The sequence below is a fragment of the Neomonachus schauinslandi genome, chromosome 10, assembly GCF_002201575.2.
Source record: "Neomonachus schauinslandi chromosome 10, ASM220157v2, whole genome shotgun sequence".
NCBI classification, from domain to species: Eukaryota; Metazoa; Chordata; class Mammalia; order Carnivora; family Phocidae; genus Neomonachus; species Neomonachus schauinslandi.
The window spans coordinates 99,055,978-99,077,188 of record NC_058412.1 but is presented as its reverse complement, the minus strand read 5'-3'; the positions used below and the strand labels follow the sequence as shown (position 1 = coordinate 99,077,188).

The 21,211-nt window shown below is 38.9% G+C and overlaps 2 protein-coding genes across 2 annotated transcripts in view; one reads left to right on the top strand and one right to left on the bottom strand.

Annotated features, from left to right (window-relative positions):
- Positions 1-2,605: 2,605 nt before the first annotated feature.
- LOC110590018 (actin-related protein 2/3 complex subunit 3-like) lies at positions 2,606-3,307 on the bottom strand. The gene has a single exon (XM_044918851.1). The coding sequence runs from the start codon at positions 3,291-3,293 to the stop codon at positions 2,757-2,759; it is 537 nt and encodes a 178-aa protein (XP_044774786.1). The 5' UTR covers positions 3,294-3,307; the 3' UTR covers positions 2,606-2,756.
- Positions 3,308-12,412: 9,105 nt separating this feature from the next.
- MACROD2 (mono-ADP ribosylhydrolase 2) overlaps positions 12,413-21,211 on the top strand; it is a 2,055,604-nt gene continuing 2,046,805 nt past the window's right edge. The window contains exons 1-2 of the mRNA XM_021700726.1: positions 12,413-12,661; positions 18,816-18,932. Of these exons, the coding sequence (XP_021556401.1) occupies positions 12,616-12,661; positions 18,816-18,932 (163 nt within the window). The 5' untranslated portion in view covers positions 12,413-12,615. The remainder of the gene's footprint in view (positions 12,662-18,815; positions 18,933-21,211) is intronic.

Here is a 21,211-nt window from a genome sequence, read left to right as displayed (position 1 = left end):
AACATTAAATTAGACGCTACTTAGTGCATTATAACTGTATGATTATACAATTTTGAGGTTTTGTGCTTGAGAAGTAGTGGAGCAGGGAGGGATATTAATGCCATTAATAAGAGAAGAAACACAGAAGAGGAGCTAACTTTGAGACTGAATTTAAGACTTTTGCAGACCATATACTATTCATGATCATCATGCAGCTGACCTGCACATCTAAGATCAAGAGGAAGGTCTAGGATGCAAATACATATGTAAAAGAAGCTGGGGCTTGGAAGAGAGTAAGAGACATAGAATATGAAGAACAAGAGAGCCACACACTGAACTTTGGGCACAACATTTAAAGGGAGGGTTGAGAAAGGCAAGCCAGTGAGAGCCTAAGATTCTACATAGGTTCAGGGTGGAAAGAAGATGGTGAGTAGTGTCAAATGCTGCATAGAGGTTAAGTAGCAAGAACAGTGAGAGGCCACTGGATTAGTCATCAGTGGGCGATTGGTATTCTTTGAGACAGCAGTCTCAATGGTTGGGAAGTAGATCTTAGGATCACTCAGGAGCAGGTAGAGGGTTGTCACTGGCAGAGAGAATTCTTGGGGCAGGTATGTGACAAGAGATACATACGAACCTTTGCATGGAGAAAATGGAGTAGAATTGGGAAGAGTGTCAGAAGAAGGCAGTTCCTCAAAGCAGCCTGAGTAATGGGAAATAAGGCTGTTGCATGGGCATTAATGGGTTCAGCGGTGGTGGGGGAGGGTTATGCCTCCAGCTTGAGGGCTGCCCTACCCCCATTGAGTGCTGTCCTACTGAATGGTTCCAAAGAGTAGTAGTAATTGTAGAAGCAATAGTAGAATTGTAGAGTTGTAGAAACCTTTCAGATAAACCTAGGTTATGAAGAAAGAACCTTACATTGTTCAGGACAATTCACAAAAGAGAAATCAGCTTCCTTACTGATCCATAACATAACATAGCAATCAAATTTCTCTCTAGTAGTTATCAATCCCACCATAACACACTTGCTCTCTCCTGCTTCTCTTCAAGGAAAGATGCTCCAGATACTTGCAATATATTTCCCCCTCTTTTTAGAAGTATAATGTAAAAGAACTGAAAAGAAGCAAAGGTAACTTAGAACTCCTAAATTTCACAAGTTATTCAAAACAGCACTGGTAATAGCAAGCCTATTTATGAAGCAGTAAGATATATTCTGCTTGTACTGCTTAGGCTCAGTATCCTCTGCAACATGTCCAGGACTTGGCCTCTATGTGGCTCCTGTCTGGACCTGACAAGGAACTAGATATGGTTGCTAGACAATTGTTTTCTGAATTCTGGTTAGTTTGAGATCAATGAGCGACTTGCCTTTTTCAACTGGGATAGAGTTGCTGAGTGGGTGTCAGGGGAGAGAGTTGCTATAAACTTTGTTTCATTTTGTTTTATATTATTTTTTTTTCTAATTGTAGAACTTGTATGGTAATGAAGAATTACTACTAGAGAGAGATAGATAAGATAGGGAAACCTTGGATCCTGGATAATCTAGAGCCAGAATTTCTGGCAATGTCTTTTCTCTGCCTCAGTTATATACCCTATGCTACCTTAAATCAGAGGCTGGGTTGGTAGGGTGGAAAGACGAAAAAAAAACACACGATTGATTTTACTTTCTTTTTCTAAGCCACACTTTGGGATAAACTATTCATCTTTCCATCATCATCAACTACTTTATTCTGAGGATTTACCAAAAGGCAAAAAAAAAAAAAGAAAGAAAGAAAGGAAAAAATCTCAGTAACTCTTTTAGAACTTTCCCTAGGTGAATGCAGAGTCAGGAACAATCACATAGTTATGGCAGCTTCCTTCTCTCAATATTTTTATATAGGTGAAGTCAAAGTACATTGAGCATCAAGTGAAAAAAATGTATAAAAAATATGCAACTTTGCAAGGTATATTTGAGTGAAAAAAGGCAGACCTGTTTGTTTTGCCTAGAGAACTTGAGGTAGGAAGGCAGGAAAAGAAAAAATTAAGTGGGGTTAAAACCTGATTTTGTGTATGAATCTTAGGTCTTTTTGCACTAGCTTGTAAAGAAACTGTCTTCTCCCCTACTAACTATGTCCTTGGGTCTCTGTAGACCTGCAATCAAGAAATTATCTGTTGAAAACTCAAGTCTGACCCTGCAAAGTGCCATAATCCAGCAAGAACTCTGTAATTATCATCACTGTCTCTACTTTCTCTCCTCCTATTCACTCACATCAATATCAGGTTTTGTCCCTGCTTCTCTGATAAAACTGTCCTGGAAAGGTAAAGATTCCCAGCTACTAAATCCAGTGGTCACTTGTTGGACCTTACCTCACTCCCGCACTCTCTCTGGCATTTGGCATTTTGGACATGCCCATCTTCGCGGCACACTCTCGCTTTGGACTCTTCTGTCACTATTCTCTCTAGCCTTATTATCTACCTACTCCTCTCAGTCCCCACTGCTATTGCTATAGTTAAGTCCTCATCGTGGCATCTCACTGTGGTTTTTTTTTTTTTTTTTTTTTTTGATTTTTTAAAATTTTTTTTTTTTTTTTTTTTTTTTTTAACCCCCCCCTTAATACTGCAGAAAATTTAAAATCACCCACTTTTCCCTCCCTCACCCAAATTCTTGATAAAGAGCTCTTCAAGTGAAGACATGCTCTCTTCTCTCTTCTGTATAAAACTTTATCAAATAAAGGCAAATAACTGTGTACATCTTGCTGTAAAATGCTGCCCACGGCTGTGGAAAGTGTCTGCTCAGGCTCCTTTCACTGCCCAGGTCCTGAAAGACTCTTGTTCATGAACTGCCTCTTCACAAAGCAAGTCCACCAGTTGCTAGGTTTATCATTCTGAGGGTCAAAAACTTTCTCACAAAGTCTCAGTCCAGTCTCTTGTCTCAGCTGCTGTAAGTAGGCCCTCATCACCTCATCTTCCTGTTTGTTTGCAGGTTTGGCATAAATTGCATTAAGTGGAAAACCAGGCTCTCCAGGAATGGGAAAATTAGTGATTCCCAGCGTATACATTTCTTTTTCACCTTGGCTTTTGGAATTGCACTTCTGGAGTTTCTTTAGACACTCAGAAATGTAGAGAGTTATATATATCAAGGTTCTATCAGCTTCATTCTTAATCTCATAGTTTTTGAAGAAGACATTGGCCTTAAAATAATAGATGGCTTCATCCACAATATCTGTATCTTTTGTCTCTCTAGGGGCAGGTCCTTTGAACTGACTTCTGATAGGCAACAGTGCCATGTTTCCAATGAGTTTGGTGTCAGGGTCCATGAGAGAAGAGTGGTAAGCCAGCATCTTGGCGGCGCTGGTGTTTCAAGATAGACGAGGAGGTTGGGGTTCAAGCCTCACTGTGGTTTTGATTAGCATTTTCTTTTTTTAAAAAAGATTTTATTTTATTTATTTGAGAGAGAGAGAGTGAGTGAGAGAACACAAGAGGAGGTAGGGTCAGAGGGAGAAGCAGACTCCCTGCCGAGCAGAGAGCCCGATGCGGGACTCGATCCCAGGACCTCGGGATCATGACCTGAGCCGAAGGCCGTTGCTTAACCAACTGAGCCACCCAGGCACCCTGATTAGCATTTTCTTAATGGTCAATGATGTTTAATAGATTTTCATGTATTTGATGGTCATTTTTATATAATTTCTGGAGTAACATTTATCCGATTCCATAGGTACATATTCAAGAGAAATGAAAGCATATGTCCAAACAGAAAACCTGTATCCAAATGTTTGTTGCCCATTTAAAAAACTGAGCTGTCATTTTGCTGATGAGAAGTAAAAGTTGTTCTTACATTCTGAATACTAAACCTTATTGGATATACGATTTGCAAAAATTTTCTCCTGTTTTGTGGATTGTCTTTTCAGGTTCTTGATGACGTCCTTTGAAGCATAAAAGTGCTTAATACTGATGATGCCCAGTTTATCTGTTTCTTCTTTTCTTGTGCTTTTGGTGGCATACTTAAGAAATCATTTGCCTAATCCAAGGTCACAAAGATTTATGCCTGTTTTCTTCTAAGAGATTTAAAACTTTAGCTATTATATTTAGGTCTTTGACCCATTTTATATTAATTTTTGTGTATAATGTGAGGTAGATATCCAAATTCTTTTTTTTTTTTTTTTTTGCATGTGGCTCTGCAGTCTTCCCTGTCATCTGTTGAAGGGATTATTCTTTCCCCTCTCAACTGAGTTGCCTTGGCATCTTTGCCAAAAATCAATTGAGCATATGAATGCGAGGATTTATTTCTGAACTCTGTGATATTCCATTAATCTATATGTCTGTCCTCATGCCAGTACCATAGTGTCTTGATTACTGTAGCTTTGTAATAAATATTGAAATTGGGAAGTGTGAGTCCTCCAAATTCAGGTTTTCACCATTAAATACACTAGGTGTGGATTTCTTTTTTTTTAAGTACAGTTGACATTGTTAATTGATAACACACACAGTGTTACATTAGTTTCAGGTGTACAACTAAGTGATTTGACAGGTTTATATATTATGCTATGTCCACCACAAGTGTAGGTAGAGGTGTGAGTTTTGTGTTTATCAGAAACACTCTAATTTGTTGAGTGTTTTATCAGAAACACTCTAATTTGTTGAGTGTTTTATCAGAAAGGGGTGTTGAATTCTGTCAAATGTCCTTCCTGTACCAATTGAGATGATTGTGTGGTCTCTTTTATTCTATTGATGTGGTAAGTTACATTAATTAATTTTCAGATATTATATCAACCTTGCATTCCTGGGTTAAATGTAAATAAATATTTCTTAGATTGAATTCATCATGAGTAAATTATTTGAGGATTGGGTAAAAATTAATTCAATAAATGGCCAGAGAAACAAGACTGGAAAATAATTTCCATACTAAGATAGTAACTAGTTAGGAATCATGGAAATTTTGGAAGTACAATTGTTATTGTGAAAAGATTAAAAAAAGATTGTAAGAATATAAATTAATGTGCTTTACCATTCTTTGAATCCTCTACTTTTCCTTTAAAATCTGGAATTAGATCTTCATAATATTCTGTATTTAACAAAATTTAACAACCTGTCTCAAATATCCCTACTCTATAAAAATTACTATAATGCTTTCCTCATAGATTTGCTCAATCTTTTCTATTTTTCTCTCCCTCCCTCCCTCTATCTCACTCTCATACACATATCCTTTCCAAGTATTGTCCTAAATAAGAGTATCATTGATATCTATCCTTCTTGGATATTTTTAAGTACTTACCCGAAAATGGTATCAATTGGGAGTATAGTGATATTTCTGATCTTCTAATCAGCTTCCACCCTTACTGCTGTTAAAAAGACCCTCATAGACAACCATAAGGACAGAACAACTTACTTTTAATTATGACCCCAAGAATGATCAATATCTCAATTAACAGGGACAAGGGCTTCATCTTCTCCTAAGCCGCTCCTCCTCACTATAACACAGGCAGAACTAGGTGGCTGACCCACAAGCTTCCTCTTTTCAAGTCTGTGGGGGGGGGGGGTCAAGATTTGGTTGCTAAGCAACCATTTCCTCACTCTTGGGCCAATGAGCTGCCAGGAAATTCCTTTCAACTGGAATGAAGGCAGCTCCTGAAGAGAGCAGACTATGGGGAGGGAAGCATATCTAGTCTGCTACTATGGTAGGAGATAAGGGGTAGGTTTGAGATAGGTAAGAGTTGCTCTCTAAAAGGAAAGGAAGAGGGCGCCTGGGTGGCTCAGTTGGTTAAGCGACTGCCTTCGGCTCAGGTCATGATCCTGGAGTCCCAGGATCGAGTCCCGCATCGGGCTCCCTGCTCGGCGGGGAGTCTGCTTCTCCCTCTGACCCTCCCCGCTCTCATGTGCTTGCTCTCTCTCAAATAAATAAATAAAATCTTAAAAAAAAAAAAAAATAAAAAAAAATAAAAGGAAAGGAAGAAACCAGAAGTCCAATTCGTACATGTCCACAATAATGTTCAAATAATATTTAGAGTTGCTGGAAGTTCTTATTCTTATTTTACCTTCAGCAGTGCAAGCTGCACTTAAATTAAAACACAATTAAGTATATGAGCCGTCCTGACAACATCCTGTACTCTAACATCTAAAGGCTATGGTAGACAAGAAACATATGGACCAAGTCTGCTTTGGTCGCCATCTGGGTGAAAATGTTTATCCTCTGTTTGAGTAAGGAACTGTTGAGGTTTTACTGGGACAAAGGCAAACAAATCCCAGTGATCAATGACTTTTTTTTTTTTTTGGTCAATGACTTTTTAAAAAAGGCATTTCATTACACTTTCATTAAAAGGTATTTAAAAACACCTTCACTATCTTTAACAATATGGGCATTTCATAAGTGGGTACCCTCAAGGTTAGGGCAGAAATGAAAATTAATATTTAGGCAAAAGCATAGAAATATTAAGACTATCTAAGGAATGGAGCTAGCTGAGAAAATGATGCTGAATATATATTAAACTTTTACAGTTTTACAGGTAATTACTTCCTAAAGAGACATGTTTATTGCCTTGAATTTCCAGGTTTACTCCCTTTATTAAGTAGTTTCCCAATGCTTTAATCTCTTTTTTCCTCTTATAAGGACACTTGTAATTACATTTAGGGCCAACCATGATAATACAGGATAATCTTCCCATCTCGAGATCCTCAGTCATATCTGCAAAGTCCCTTCTGCCAAATGAGGTAACATTCATAGATTCCAGAGATTAGGTCCTAGAAATCTTTGGGACCATTATTCAGAATAGTCCTTAGTACATTTTCCTTTCATCAAGGGAGTTCAAAATGGGATTTTCCTAACTTCTGTACTTTTAAAAAGTACCTAAATATAATTTATTTAAACTCTTAAATATCATCTGTTAAGCATTCTCCAAATAATCTTTTTTTTTTCATTCCCCATTTGGATCTAGATTTATTAGCATCTTTCAGCAGATGATTTTTCTTCTTACTTTTACTGAAACTGAGCTCACCGGACTTGGCTTCCCTCTACTTTCTTTTTATTTAAAAAATTTTTGAATCTCCATTCTTTTTCTAATTCATCACAAAAGATGAAATGCCCTTTCTATATTCTACTTTTGATTCTATCTACATTTACTTTATCTTTTTCTGGTATTTCTATCTAACATTTGTCCTTCTTTTCTCTCTCTCTCTTTTTTTTTTTGTTTCAATCTTTTGTCACCAGCCTTCTTAACACTTTTCATTTCACGTCTCAGAAAAATTTTACCTTGGCTTTGGTATCCTTTCAACTTCTATCTCCTCTAATTATTCTTTAGCCTCTAAACATGTCAAAAAAATAGTTCACAATCACTACTTCTTGTTTCTCTCACTTCTTCAACTGTTTTTATTTTCACTGATTCACATAGACTGTAAATCCAATGGTCTTTTCTCAATTCTCATCCTACTTGATCTCTGTGAGATATCTGACATTTCTGACCACAAACATCTTCTTGAGAATATATTGGTTTCTCTGGAAACTGAATTGCAATTATTTTTCTAATTTCTTGAACACAATTTCTCATTCATTCCATCACTCCCTCACTCATTCATTAATTTTCGAATAGCTACTGTATGCTAAGGATGAATGGTCACTCTCCTTCAGGCATTTAATTTCATTTGTTATTTCCTCTCTTAGTCTTCACATTAACATTACGGCCTCTCCAATGTAACCCCTTTTGGTCTCATGTGCTCTTCCTTAGTTTTACCGACATCTCTGTATGAATAATGTTCATTTAAAGTTTTTCTCATTCAATAATTTTTATTGAGAACCTGTTATGTGTCTGGCATTGTGCCATTCTCTGTGGGTAGTGAGCAAAAAGATATATTTCCTGTCCTCAGAAAGTTTTTAAGTCCAGAGTGAAAGATAAATATTAATAAAAGAATCACTAAAATAAATGTATAATTACAAAGTGTAAAAAATGTTTCATAGGAAAATAAATTAGCAATGAGGGCATATAAAAGAAAACTGTGGGTAGAGGTCAGGTGGGGTCAGAGTTAGGGAAGGCTTTGCCAGGGAATGATTTTTAGCCTAAACTCTGAAGAGTAAGAACAGGTCCACTAAGCAAATCGTGTCTCAGGTATAGTGGCAAACATGTGAAAAGACCACATGGTGTGAATAAGATGTGTTCAAGGAAGTTAAAATCTCTATGGTTGGTATGACTGGAACCAGGGATTGAGTGGTGGGGGTGGAGCAGAATTGGTAGGTGATGGGCACTCCATTCTTAATGATTTAGTTTTTATAAGACTGTAGTAGTCAGCTTGGGCTGCCATAATAAAATGCCATAGATTGGATGGCTTAAACAAAAGAATTTTTTAAAAGATTTTATTTATTTATTTGGCAGAGAGAGAGAGAGCAAGCAGGGGGGAGCGGCAGGGAGAAGGAGAGGGAGAGGGAGAAGAAGGCTTCCCCCTGAGCAGGGAGCCCGATGCGAGGCTTCATCCCAGGACCCTGGGATAATGACCTGAGCTGAAGGCAGATGCTTAACGACTGAGCCACCCAGGCGCCCCAACTGAATTTTTTTCTCACAGTTCTGGGGGCTAGAAGTCTATGATCAGGATGCTGATATTGTCAGTCTGGTTATGGCAAAGGCTCTCTTCCTATCTTGCAGATGGCCACTTTCTCACTGTGCCTTCACATGGCAGGTGTGAGGGGTAGGTGTAGGAGGAGGGGGAAAAGATATATATATACCTTCTTCTTCTTATAAGGCCACAGTTCTATTGGATTAGGATCCCATGCTTGTGACCTCATTTAAACTTAAGTAACTCATAAAGACCCTATCTCCAGATATAATCACACAGCCAGCTAAGTTTTCAATATATGAATTTTGGGGGAATACAATTCAGTCCAGAGCAAAGAGCACCAAAAAGTCATTGAATAATTTACACCAGTGAGATGACACGATCACATTTGACAAGGTAACTCCAGATGCAGGGCAGAGAATGGACATATGAGGGGCAAAAGAAGACATGGGGGCAAGTTAAGAAGCTTTCTGTAATAGTCCAGTTAAATTCTTACCGAGTTTACTGCAGTGCCATTGGAAAGGAATGCAATTCAAGAGTGATACAGGAGATAAAATTGAGACGATATAGCAATTCACTTGAAATGAGAATGAAGTTGTAAGAGGTATCAGGGATGGTGTTTAGGGTTCCTAATTGTTCAACTGAAAGGGTGATGAAGCCATTCAAAGAGATAGGGGACCCTGGAAGAAATCTAAATGTGGAGGAAAGATCATGAGTTCAGTGTGGTACATGGTAAATTTTAGGTACTTTTGAGACATTAAATATTGATATTTAATACTCTTGTATCATAACGGTATTTTGTCAGAATAATTAATACTTAATGTTGAAACAAATACCCTCTAAATACCAATGCCTTAACATAATAAAGTTTCTTGTTTATATCACAGTCTGATGTGATACTCCTTGGATCCCTGAGATACTCCTTTAAGCAATGATTCAGGGATCCAAGCTCCTTCCTTCTTGAGATGCTGTCTGAGATCACCATGGAAAGAAAAGAGAGAATATGGATGAGGGTACAGAGGATTTGATGGTTAGGCTTGGATGTGGCATATATCACCCTTGCCTTATAACCCACCCAGGATGCAGTCACACGTCCTATCTAACTTCAAGGGATGCTGGGAAATATACTCTTCCTATGGGTCAAGAGAGAGAAAATTGTGTTAGTGAATATCTCTGCCACATTTACTAGGTGCTAGTCACTTCACGTGTTTACTTCATCCTCACACCAAAGTAGATACTATATTATTATATCCACATAATAATTAAAAAAAGCAACATGTAGAGACTGAGTAACTTGCCAAGAGTCACATAGTCAATAAGGGTGAACTTAGGATTTGAATCCAGATGATCTAGTTTCAGGTGCCTTTTAACATAGTACATAACATAACATAACACTGCCTCTTAAAGTTGTTATTGAATGGTAGCATGTATAGGTTGAAAACTCAAGAAGAAATTTTTGCTGAAGATAATTTTGGGGAGTCATTGGTATAACTCAGGGTTTCCCAACTTCAGCAGAGTTGAAATTTTGGGCCAGATGATTCTTTGTTGTGGGGGTTGTTCCATGTACTTTAGGATGCTTAACAGCATCCTTGACCTCTGCCCACTAGATACCAATGGCACTCTTTTCCCAGTTGGGACAACCAAAAATGTCTCCAGACACTGCCAGTGTCCCCTGTGGGGAACTGCCCCTGGTTGAGAATCACTGTTATACCTGAACCATGAGTATGGATGAAATTATTCAAAGAAAAGGTATAAAGTGAAAAGAGACAAAGGGCTAAGGCCAGGTCTTAATGAATTCCAAAATGTAATGGCTGAAAAGGAAGATGGACCAGTAAAGGAAATTAAAGGAATGGCCACACAGGTGGAATCTGAAAAGGGTGAGAAAAACTGAAGGAAAAGAATGCTGCAAGGAGGAATGAGAGGTTGAGTGTTAAATGCTGCTGAGAGATCTTGTAAGAGAAAGATTGAAAAATGTCCATTAAATAGCACATGAATGTCACTGTTCACCTTAATAAGAGCTGTTTCAGTTGGTTAATAAGATAGAACCCAGAAGAAAGTGCACTGAAAAGCAGAAAGTGGGATGTAAGGAAATTGACACAGCAGGTATTGACAACCATTTGAAAAGGAAGGAGAAGCAGTAGTTGGAGGGTATTGTGGAATCACAGGAGGATTTTTTTTTTTTTAACATGGAAGAGACTTGAGAGTTTCAAAGTTGATGTATGGTTCCAGTTCCTTGAGCTGCCATGAAACAAAGAATAATCAGTAGCATAGTGTAAGGTTCCTAAGAAAGCATAGGTGAACTCTAGGCTGGGGCGGAAACAGCCTTTCTCATAACAAAAGGGATAGTGCCCAGGCTGATGCACTTTCCTGCAGACACTTTACATGTAGTATTTCTAAATAAGAACTCAATATATTTCTCATAAAATCTGCAACTGCTCGTGGATTGCCTAATATTATTAATTATACTGCTATTCTCTTCTTAAACTATTCCATGAAACTCTTATCTTCTTTCTCTTCCTCATCCTGTTCCCAAAATCTATTCCATTACCAATTTTTATCGATTCTACTTTTGTAATGTGTCTTGAATCAGAGCCCTCCTTTTACTTCCATTGCCAAAAAATAAGTGCATATTTTTATTACTAGCCCAAGTGTCACTTTCTTCTTGAAGCCTTCCTTATTTCTCCCAGCAAAATTCACAACATCAAAAGAAAAACAGAAGCAGAGACAATGTTAAAATAAAAATTATTAACTTACTATGTCATGAATCATAATCATGAGCGTCCTGTTACTTGAAACATTTTCTTTCTTTTTTTTTTTTTACGATCCTTAATAGGGCCTTCCTCTTTTTTTTTCTCCTTTTTTTATTATTAAAAAAAATGTGTTGCAAATATTAGCTCTTACACACCTGGCTTAAGTACTGCACAGATAACATGGCAACCCCAATGGTCAAATAAATGTGGATTCACTACATCCACCAAATCAGCCTCGTAGATGGTCTGATATTTAGAAATGCAATACATTTGGGGGAGGGAGTTGTCAAACTTCCTCTAAATTCTAGGTCACCCTACTCTTGTGGCGGACTGGATATTCAGAACACCAACAGATTAGTATTACCCAGAATCAAGCCAGCCCAAAGGATAAGATGACTTGGCTCTGGTTGACACCCACTTGAATTTGCTTTGATGTAAGATTTTTGTTTCCAATATAACATTTTGGTTGCCCACTACTAAGTTCCTAAAACCCTGGTTTAGTACAGTTTGTCTTTGCTCTTTCCAAACTTCACCACACTCCAGGGAAAACTGTAATTTTTACTACAAGGTTGAGGAGCTGATTGTGTATAGTCTGGAATTATTTCCCAATCCTCTCACTTCTTCGGGTTATATTTACTCACCAAGAAGAAAGCTTCAGATTATCTGGTAAAATCCATCCAGACGGGTCAGTTAGAGCAAACATGGACAATTCGCGTTGACTCAGTTCTCCTCCCACTGTCACGTCCTCCAGCTCTAGATGCAGCTTTCGCCCGCTGGTTCGCCAGTCACCTCGCACACCTGGCCCTATAGGCCACGCCCTCAGTTACTCCTAGCGCTGCGAAGCCGGGGCAAGCGCCAGCAGCCTCACGCTCCACCCAGGCGTCCGTTCCACGCCCCGCCCCCCTAACGCGAGGCCATCTCCAGCCCCCTCGCGCCCTGGCTCCGCCCCCTCCAGCTCCCCAACGTCCTCGGCGTCTGGCCCGAGCTTGCGCCTGCGCGTGCGCCCTGGGGCCGAAGTAGGGGCGCGCGGTGACTGGAACGCGGAGAGCGGCGGGCGGTGCAGCCAATGGGAGGCGTCGCTGGCTAGCGGCTGGGAGGCGGGGCCTGCGCGGGTGTTAGGTTAGCGCGAGGCGTGACCTAGTTGACAGGCTCTGAGGTGCTGCTGTGGCGGCGGCCGCGGGGCTGAGGCGGGTGGGAGCCGAAGCCTAGCGCGGGTTGAGGGAAGAGGGCAGTGACTGGCGAGTGGCGCGGGACCCGGAGCCTCTTGCACTTTTTTTCCTCCCGAGTGCCCCCTCCCACCTCTCCCACTCCACACACACCCTGTTTGCCCGTGAGCCTGGGGAACTTGCAGCTTAAAGCCAGCCACCCCCACGGCAACATGTACCCCAGCAACAAGAAGAAAAAGGTGTGGAGAGAGGAGAAAGGTAACTGGCCCGTCGAGTCCTGGGGGTGCGGGGGGGTGGGGGTCGGGTGGGGGCGGGGGTCAGGGCTGTGTGTGCCGCGGCGCCCTCCGCCCGAGCTCCCGCCTCGCGCCCGCCCGGCCGGTGCCGCCTCCCTCGCGAGTCCGCGTGTACACACGCGCACACGCGCGCGTACACCAGCGTGCACGCGCCGCCCCCGGGCACCTGCAGCTCGCGCACGTGTGGGCGCACGCCCCTCTGCTGCCTGCCGCGCCCGGTCACCTTCCCCCGATACGGGGCTGCCTTCGCCTGGCTGGTGGCGTGGACCTCGCGCGGCAGTCCTCGGGAGCGGCACAACTTGCTCAGGTTCCCCCATCCTTTCCTGGGACCGCAGCTGAGACTTTCGGACTCCCGGCCAGGTTGTCCCAGGGACACGTGCCCGCCGGCGGGCGCACAGGCTGCAGCTACTGCTGCCTCCGCGCCCAGCTGACCCTCATCTATTCACTCCTGGCCTCTGTCCCCCACTCCCCAGCTGGCAGAGTGTCTGCACCTTCGGGCGTTTACCCCTTCTCTAGGCCTCTTCTGCGCCGCAGTGTGACTTTTGAAACCTGGAACTCTAGGGAAAACAAAACGGGCGTGTTGTCCGTGAGGATAAGTGCTTTCAGAGAAGTCTGAATGGGCTTTTCTCTGCAGTGTGTTTCTGTGTATTTCATCCCCATTTGTAATCAGAAGTTGCTCAGTGTAAGATTGTGAAACTGATGTCACTCTCGACGAATGAACTTACCCCTGAATTTTGTGCATATTAAAGCTTATCCAGATCGGCTAGATTGACAAGTGGCACTGATTCCTGTAAGACATAGAAGTGTGCCATCCAATCCTCTTTTCTTTCTCCTTCTCCTCTTTTTCTCTGGCATTATAGTTAGATAATATTCCGAGATAAAACTTTAGTCTCTGGCGTTTTTTCTTTCATTCTTTTCACACTTTTTTTCCCCTTTAGCTTTTTACAGAAATGTAGAAAAAGTACTTGGCGTTGCTACTGCTATCATAGACTAGACCTGCGTATCCAGAGTGAGGTCGGGTGAGAGTAGTGCTGATCTCTCCTAAGTATCCCATCTTCTTCATATTAGAAGGATAATGGGGTGACTAGGTTGACAGTTAATTTCCTTGCTAATAGCTCTTTAAAACCTGTAGATTGTTTTTGCAAGTCCTGGCCTTTATAAATACTAAGGATTTTTTTCAAATTAGTGGGAAGATTTAATATAATTGAACAATTAAAATGGCTTTGAAAATTTTGAGAGATTAGGTTGTATGTCATTTAATTATGTCTTAATGATTATGGGCTTATATAGAACTAAAAATTCTGTTGAGAATAATAGCCTGGTATATATAAAGTAGTGTAAGATAATCTTTGTTTTTGCAGTGGCAGTTACTTTAGTTTCAACACACTTTCAACAACGATTTACCTTGTAAGCATTGAAAGATCATCTATGCCCATTTTTGTTGATGGTCTTGGAATGTTAGTTTTGTATTGATAAGGCAAAATAATGGAAATCATGGAGATTGTTTGCAATACATGATTCACTGATGAAATTATGGTGATTACTTAAGAAGTATTTTTCTGTCATAATAATGTTCCTAAAGTAACAATGTTATAATGGTTCCTTCATTTAACATCTACACATTTGGACTGTGGCAAGCAGGCGTTTTAGAATCTTTAATGTCTTGAGGTTTTTTTTTTGCTTCTAACAATAGGGGAAAATATAACCAAATTAATATTTTCTAAATAAAGAAGCAAATGCACAATTAAAGAGGGTATTTAACAGATTAAATTTGTCTTGTCTAAAACTAACCTATTTTTGCATGAAGCTTAATGTTAAAGGAAAAACTTAACTGTGATTTGAAGACTTTAGTGTATGTCTCAGTGTATCAGGATGTCTATTTTTGAATATTTAATATTTAAAAGTATGTATTGTACCATCAAGAAGGAACTAAGGATTTCTTTTTTTTCTTTTTTTTTTTTTTTAAAGATTTTTTATTTATTTATTTGACAGAGACATAGCGAGAGCAGGAACACAAGCAGGGGGAGTGGGAGAGGGCGAAGCAGGCTTCCTGCTGAGCAGGGAGCCCGACGTGGGACTCGATCCCAGGACCCTGGGATCATGACCTGAGCGGAAGGCAGACGCTTAACGACTGAGCCACCCAGGCGCCCAGGAACTAAGGATTTCTAGTACGGTAGTTAGTATTAAAGAAGCTGATGGGATGCCTGACCTTTTTTCTTTCATTGCGCTGGTGAGGATGGTATTGTATTTTTGCAGCTGTTATTTAAATCTAAAGGAAGGCTTATCCACCTCATTGAAATGTCAGGGCATTCTGTAAACACACTTTAGCTCAGTATGCCATCTAATAGTAGGACTGTCTACTTATATGCTTGGTTCATAGAGCAGATTCATTGTAAAGGGGAAGCATTCTTTCAGGAAAAACTTTGTGTAATGCCAAAGAAACTGTATGATGTTTGTGGTCCTTAGTATGTTTCATTGTTTAAACAAATAACTAAGGACTTCTTGAGTGCACATATGTTAAATAAACCTTATTGATGTATTATTTTGAGCCCTAATTGAAAACCACTTAATGTGTATTATAATTTCAAGTACTGGAACATAAATTATCTCTTTGTTTTATCTTATTTTCTTATTATTGATCTTGTTTCTTTTCTAAGAGTCCATACTTAAATGTTTAAATAAATGGAATGACCGAGGCCAGGTTGCACTTCTATATTACCTTCTGACATTTACTAAAACTACAAGTTGCTTCATAATCTCTCTCAACCTGATTACTGATATCGCAATATTTCTATATTAGTGATCTGAACTCTTTTAGTAGTGGTTTGGTAAGTGCTCGTCATCCCTTTCCTCCTTTGTGTGAGTATTCCAAATTTACCATTTCCTTTAAGCTTCCTATTCCAGGACCCCCTCCTCCTATATTAAACACATGACATTTCTTTTTAATTCATTTAGAAAATACATGTCATATAACATGAACAGCCCTAATATCTTCCTCTATTTCTTTACATCTCCTTTCAGCTCTGTTCCTGTCTTAAAGGAAGCACTTTTCTTATGCTCTTTGTCTCATCTCCTGTATTCCTTGAAATCTTGTGCTATCATTTATTCCCTTTTGGGGATATTTAGTTTGTCAGTGTCTTTAGGTTCCCCTCCTCAGCCTGTAATGATACTCGAGTCTCTACCCTAAAATACCCTTCTTTCCAAAGGGCTTTATCTTGGAGTTGCTGTTCTGACTTCTTTTTCTCAGTTCCCTTGTAGTCTCCTGGATCTCAGCTATCCTCCAGTGAAACTAATGTTCCTAAATTCACTCAGTAATAACAGTGATGGTACTAATGTAAAAAGAGTTACTATTTGAGTCCTGTTTGTGTGCCCAGCACTATTCTAAGTACAGTAGTCTCCCCTTATTTATGGGGATACATTCCAAGGCCCCCAGTGGATGCTTAAGACTGCATATAGTACTGAATACTATATATGCTATGTTCTTTTTCCTGTTTATACATACCTGTGATAGTTTAATTTATAAATTAGGCACAGTAGCCTATTAACAGTAACTAAGTGAATGTGGCATTTCAGAATATTTTATTGTACTGTACTTATCCTTTTTGTGATGATGTGAGATGATAAAATGCCTGTGTGATGAGGTGAATGACATGACATAGGCTACTACTGACTTTCTGACAGTATGTCAGAGGATCATCTTCTTCCCGACTGCAGTTGACTATGGGTAACTGCAACTTTGGAAAGTAAAACTGCAGATAAGGGGGGATTTCTGTACCTTACATGGGTTATCTCATTTAATTTTCACAACAACTCTATGAGGTAGTATACTGTAGGTCAGGAGGTTTGAATATTTGTCTGGTTTGAATCTTGTACTGTTCACTAGCTGTGGAATGTTAGGTAAGTTATTCAACCTCTCTGGCTTAATTGCCTCATCTATAAATTGTGTATAATACCTACCTCAAAAAGAAACGGAGACATAAAGAGATTAAATAACCCAAGATCACATAGATTTGCATGGTTTGGGATTAGAATCCAGACAGCTCTGTTAACCATTTTGCTCTCTTTTCAGTGCTGTTGGTGATCCAATTGATAAAACCAATGGCTTATTAATTTTTATTCTTCCTGATCTTCCTGTAGCAATTGACAGTATTTCCCCTCTTTTACTTATTTTATTTATTTTTTAATTTAAATTCAATTAACTAACATGTAGTGTATTATTAGTTTCAGAGGTAGAGTTCATAATTTCTTGTTGTATAAGTCTTATATGATACCTGGTGCTCTTTACATCATGCGCCCTCCTTAATGTCCATCACCCAGTTACCCCATCCCCCCACTCCCCTCTTCTTATTAAAACTCTTTGCTGGTTTCTACATCATTGGCATTTTGATTCACCTTATACCTCCAGTGAGATGTAAGTTTTATTTCATTTTTCCCTTCTTTGTGTCCACCCTGTAGTTGTTTTTTTGAGGTTCGATCACATCCTTTACCTTTTCCTATGAACTTCCTTTAGGACCAGAAATTTTGTTCATAATTTCCAAAATCTCTAGGCTAGCTAGATCTCTTTCTTGAATTCCAGATTCTTGGATTTCAACTTAAATACCCTTTAGGCATCTTACATTCAGTATGGTGTTGACCCTTGAGTATTGTAGTGTTGTGATTTGATTATATCACATCTGGTTAAAATACCTTGTTATTATTACCTCCTAACGTGGCTGAAGAAAAGACAGTTCTAGGAGCAGGGAAAAATGTTGGCTTCCTGTTTCCTGTTCGCTTGTACTTTAATTAATACCTTTATTTCTGGAAAGAATATTTTAAAGTGGTTATTTTATGAGGGTTAGACACCTAAAACTATTTACTATCTTTAAATCCGTTCACTTTGCAGTGTGCTAAAAGACAGTTGGAGAGATTGTCAACAACTGTCAATCTCTTTACATTGTGGAGACCTTTGGTAAAAGATATGATACATGACAGCTGACATACAGAAACATCTCATTTGAGGAGCTTTTCTGGTGAAGGTAGTACACTATAGTGACTAATAGTATAGGCTATAGTTTTTGACTACTGGAGATATCTGACTGGGTTTTAATGGAAAGCTTTCTTGCTTTGGACAGCCACTGAACTTTGATGTGCTTCATTTCCCTATTTACAAAATAAGAATAATAATACTACCAATTTTGCTGAGTTGTTGGAAAGATGATTTCCATGAAATTATATGTGTGAAGTACCTGGCACAGAGAACTTACTGTTCTTAATTCTAAGATGCATTTTTAAAAACATTTTTTATATTGTCATTAATTCTAAGATGCATTTTTAAAGATATTTTAATCTTATCAAGATGTGTATTGAAAGTAGTGTTTAGGGCGCCTGGGTGGCTCAGTCGTTAAGCGTCTGCCTTCGGCTCAGGTCATGATCCCAGGGTCCTGGGATCGAGTCCCACGTCGGGCTCCCTGCTCAGCGGGAAGCCTGCTTCTCCCTCTCCCACTCCCCCGGCTTGTATTCCTGCTCTCGCTGTCTCTCTCTGTCAAATAAATAAATAAAATCTTAAAAAAAAATGTTTAAAAAAAAAAAAAAGAAAGTAGTGTCTAATTACCTCCACAAAGATATTATTAAATTGAAAGTTCAATTTTATTGTTGATGGCATGTTTGAATTAAGGAAATACTGTGGTGGCTGCCTTTCTTGTGCTCTTAGCATTAGTACATAGCCGCCTTAGGATTTTGTATTTTATTTATGTAGCTATTATTTTGTATATTATCCATTCCTGTTTTGTCTTGTGAACTCCTCAAGGTTAAGGATCACCTTTGCACCTGCAGTGTATAAACGTATTACTTGGCACATAGTAGACTGTTAATATATGTTGATTGAAAGAGTTCATTTATTTCTTGGACTATCATAAGAGTCTTCCTCATCAGGCTCTGACATGCCACCCCCCACCCCCAGTAATATGGTATTAACTTGACACTTTTTAACATTCAGATATGGAGTCGTTAGATTTTCATTTTGATGTTTCTCAAGCCCAACCAGTTCTTTGGTTTGCTTACATGATTAATATCTAAATTATAAAATAATTCCTGAACTTAAAAGTTAAATACAAATGGAGATTCTGCTTTTATTTTGCAAGAACGTTTACTGAAGATGACCTTAGAGGAGAGACGCAAAGAATACATAAGGGACTATGTTCCCCTGAACACCATCCTATCGTGGAAGGAGGAGATGAAGGGCAAGAGCCAAAATGATGGTAAGTTTCTCAGAACATTTTTCAGGTAGATACTGTTCCCATTTATTTATGACTTCTGCAGGACAATTATTGATAGAAATAAATAACTGGCATTCAGTAAAGAGATGACATTTTTGATATTTGAAGTAATTGCTTGGTTGTCATTTAATTATTTTTAGCAATCTATTGTGTGTTATTTAAACTTAGGAAATTATATTAACATAATTCATGTTACGATATAACGGTCTGCATTTATATTATGGCATTTTTAAAAAACTGTTCTGCAGTTCTTGGAGCAAATAATATTAAGGATTTGGTGCTTTGGTGCTGTGGCCCTTAGAGTTTATTTTGATTAGGTTCATTATTTCTTCAAGTTTCTTCAAGTTATTCTAAGGATTGGATACAGTTGAAAGTATATTAGGAAGAATAGAGAAAAACATTTACCGTAGTTTTAGAGAAGAATATGTATTTTGTATGGTGTGGTATTATATCTGCATGTAAAGTATTTGTATGACAAAATTTACTCTCAAAATCTTTATGATTTAACAAGAGTCTAGATTATTTGAATGAAGATATGTGTTAGCATATAAATAAAATTTTAAGTATTGAAAAGGTACCTGGAAAAAATTCTAAAAAACAACATGGTAGATTTAATGGATGCTTATTATGCTTACCTCTGAACTAGCACTCATTGGTGTTAATGGTCTGGATGTGAAGCTTAGAAGAAATACGGTGTTTTTTAGGATACTTAACAAATGAGAAAGAGAGGTAACTTTATGAAAGGGACTTGGAAAATGCTAATTTCACAGGTTCTGGTCTTAGATTGATGGAACTATACAGGATACTAAGGGTTCAGAACAAGAAGGTTAATATGGAATTCCTGTGGACAAATCTGTGGGAAACAGCAGCCCAATTAGGCTTTGGTGTCTGGGAAGAGAACACATTTACCAGAGTGTTTGCATTTTAGACAGAATTTTTATTTTTCTTTGCTTTGCTTGAAAACATATGTGAACTTGGGCAAGTGGGGGTAGTAGTTCTACCTCATGTTCTAATGGGGTCATTGGACAAACTGAATGGGACATACACATCTAACCTGCTTGCCCAGGGTTTTCAGTAAATGCAAGCTGTTTTAGTAACGATCTAATTAAGACCTCACTCATTGAAAGAGAGGGTAGTGCTATGTAATGAAAAGAATATAGAACTAGAGAACAAAAGGACAGAATTTGGGCCTTGATTGATCTCAGACCATAAGCCTTTTCATGTTTGGATCTCAGTTATTTCTTCTTTTTTAATAAGACACTGGTATCAAATACTTCGGCGCCATTTTTTTTTATGGCTAGTAAATCTTTATCCAGTACTTCAGTCATCTGATTTTCTTTCTTAGTTGCTGTTTTAACTGGTCACTTTTCTAAGGATGTAGTACTTGATGTTCTTTTAAAACAATTTTTGCCTCTCAGAAAGAGGTAGATTCCTGTTGTTGTTAAAACAATTGACAAAGCAGTAGAGATACACAGGTTGTATTGCCCAATGTTGGTCTGCTCACCTCTGCATAAAGGCTTGGCCTTTATGTTGGCTGCTTCTATTTGAATATACACATAACAGTGTAGGGTTGAACTGAGTTATCAGAGAACTAACAGTTGGATGTTTTCAGAGATATCACACACCAAAATATGTCCCCTAAGTCAGAAAAATACGTTGAATAACACCTGCCATTTTTATTCCCTAACAGGATCCTATGTATTTACTCCTGTCTCCCAATATGAGCTTTATAAGTGGTTACAGCTGCTCTATGTATTTCACTTTTTTCCTTCATGCTTTTTTTTTTATTTTTTATTTTTTATTTTTTTATTTATTTGAGACAGAGAGGATGAGAGAGAGAGAGAGAGCACATGAGAGGGGGGAGGGTCAGAGGGAGAAGCAGGCTCCCTGCGGAGCAGGGAGCCCGATGCGGGACTCGATCCAGGGACGCCAGGATCATGACCTGAGCTGAAGGCAGTCGCTTAACCAACTGAGCCACCCAGGCGCCCTCCTTCATGCTTTTTTGAACTGAAAGTTTTTCATGGGGAGTGAGGTGTGATCAAAATTATATTTCTTTTGAACCTGTTTTATTCTTTCTATCCTATGTTACTTGCTCCCCTGTTGTGACCTAGAAATTAGTTGACTAGCCTCTTCTTTTTTCATGAAACAGAATGGCTCATTCGACAAGTAAGATCTATTTATTTCTTTATATAACATATATCTTTCGAAAGTGCTTTCTTCTAGTGTTACCTATCCAGTGTGCAGTTACACTAAAATATTAG

What these genes read in the sequence shown, in the direction of transcription:
- LOC110590018 (XM_044918851.1), bottom strand. Translation starts at nt 3,293, where the DNA reads ATGCTGGCTTACCACTCTTCTCTCATGGACCCTGACACCAAACTCATT.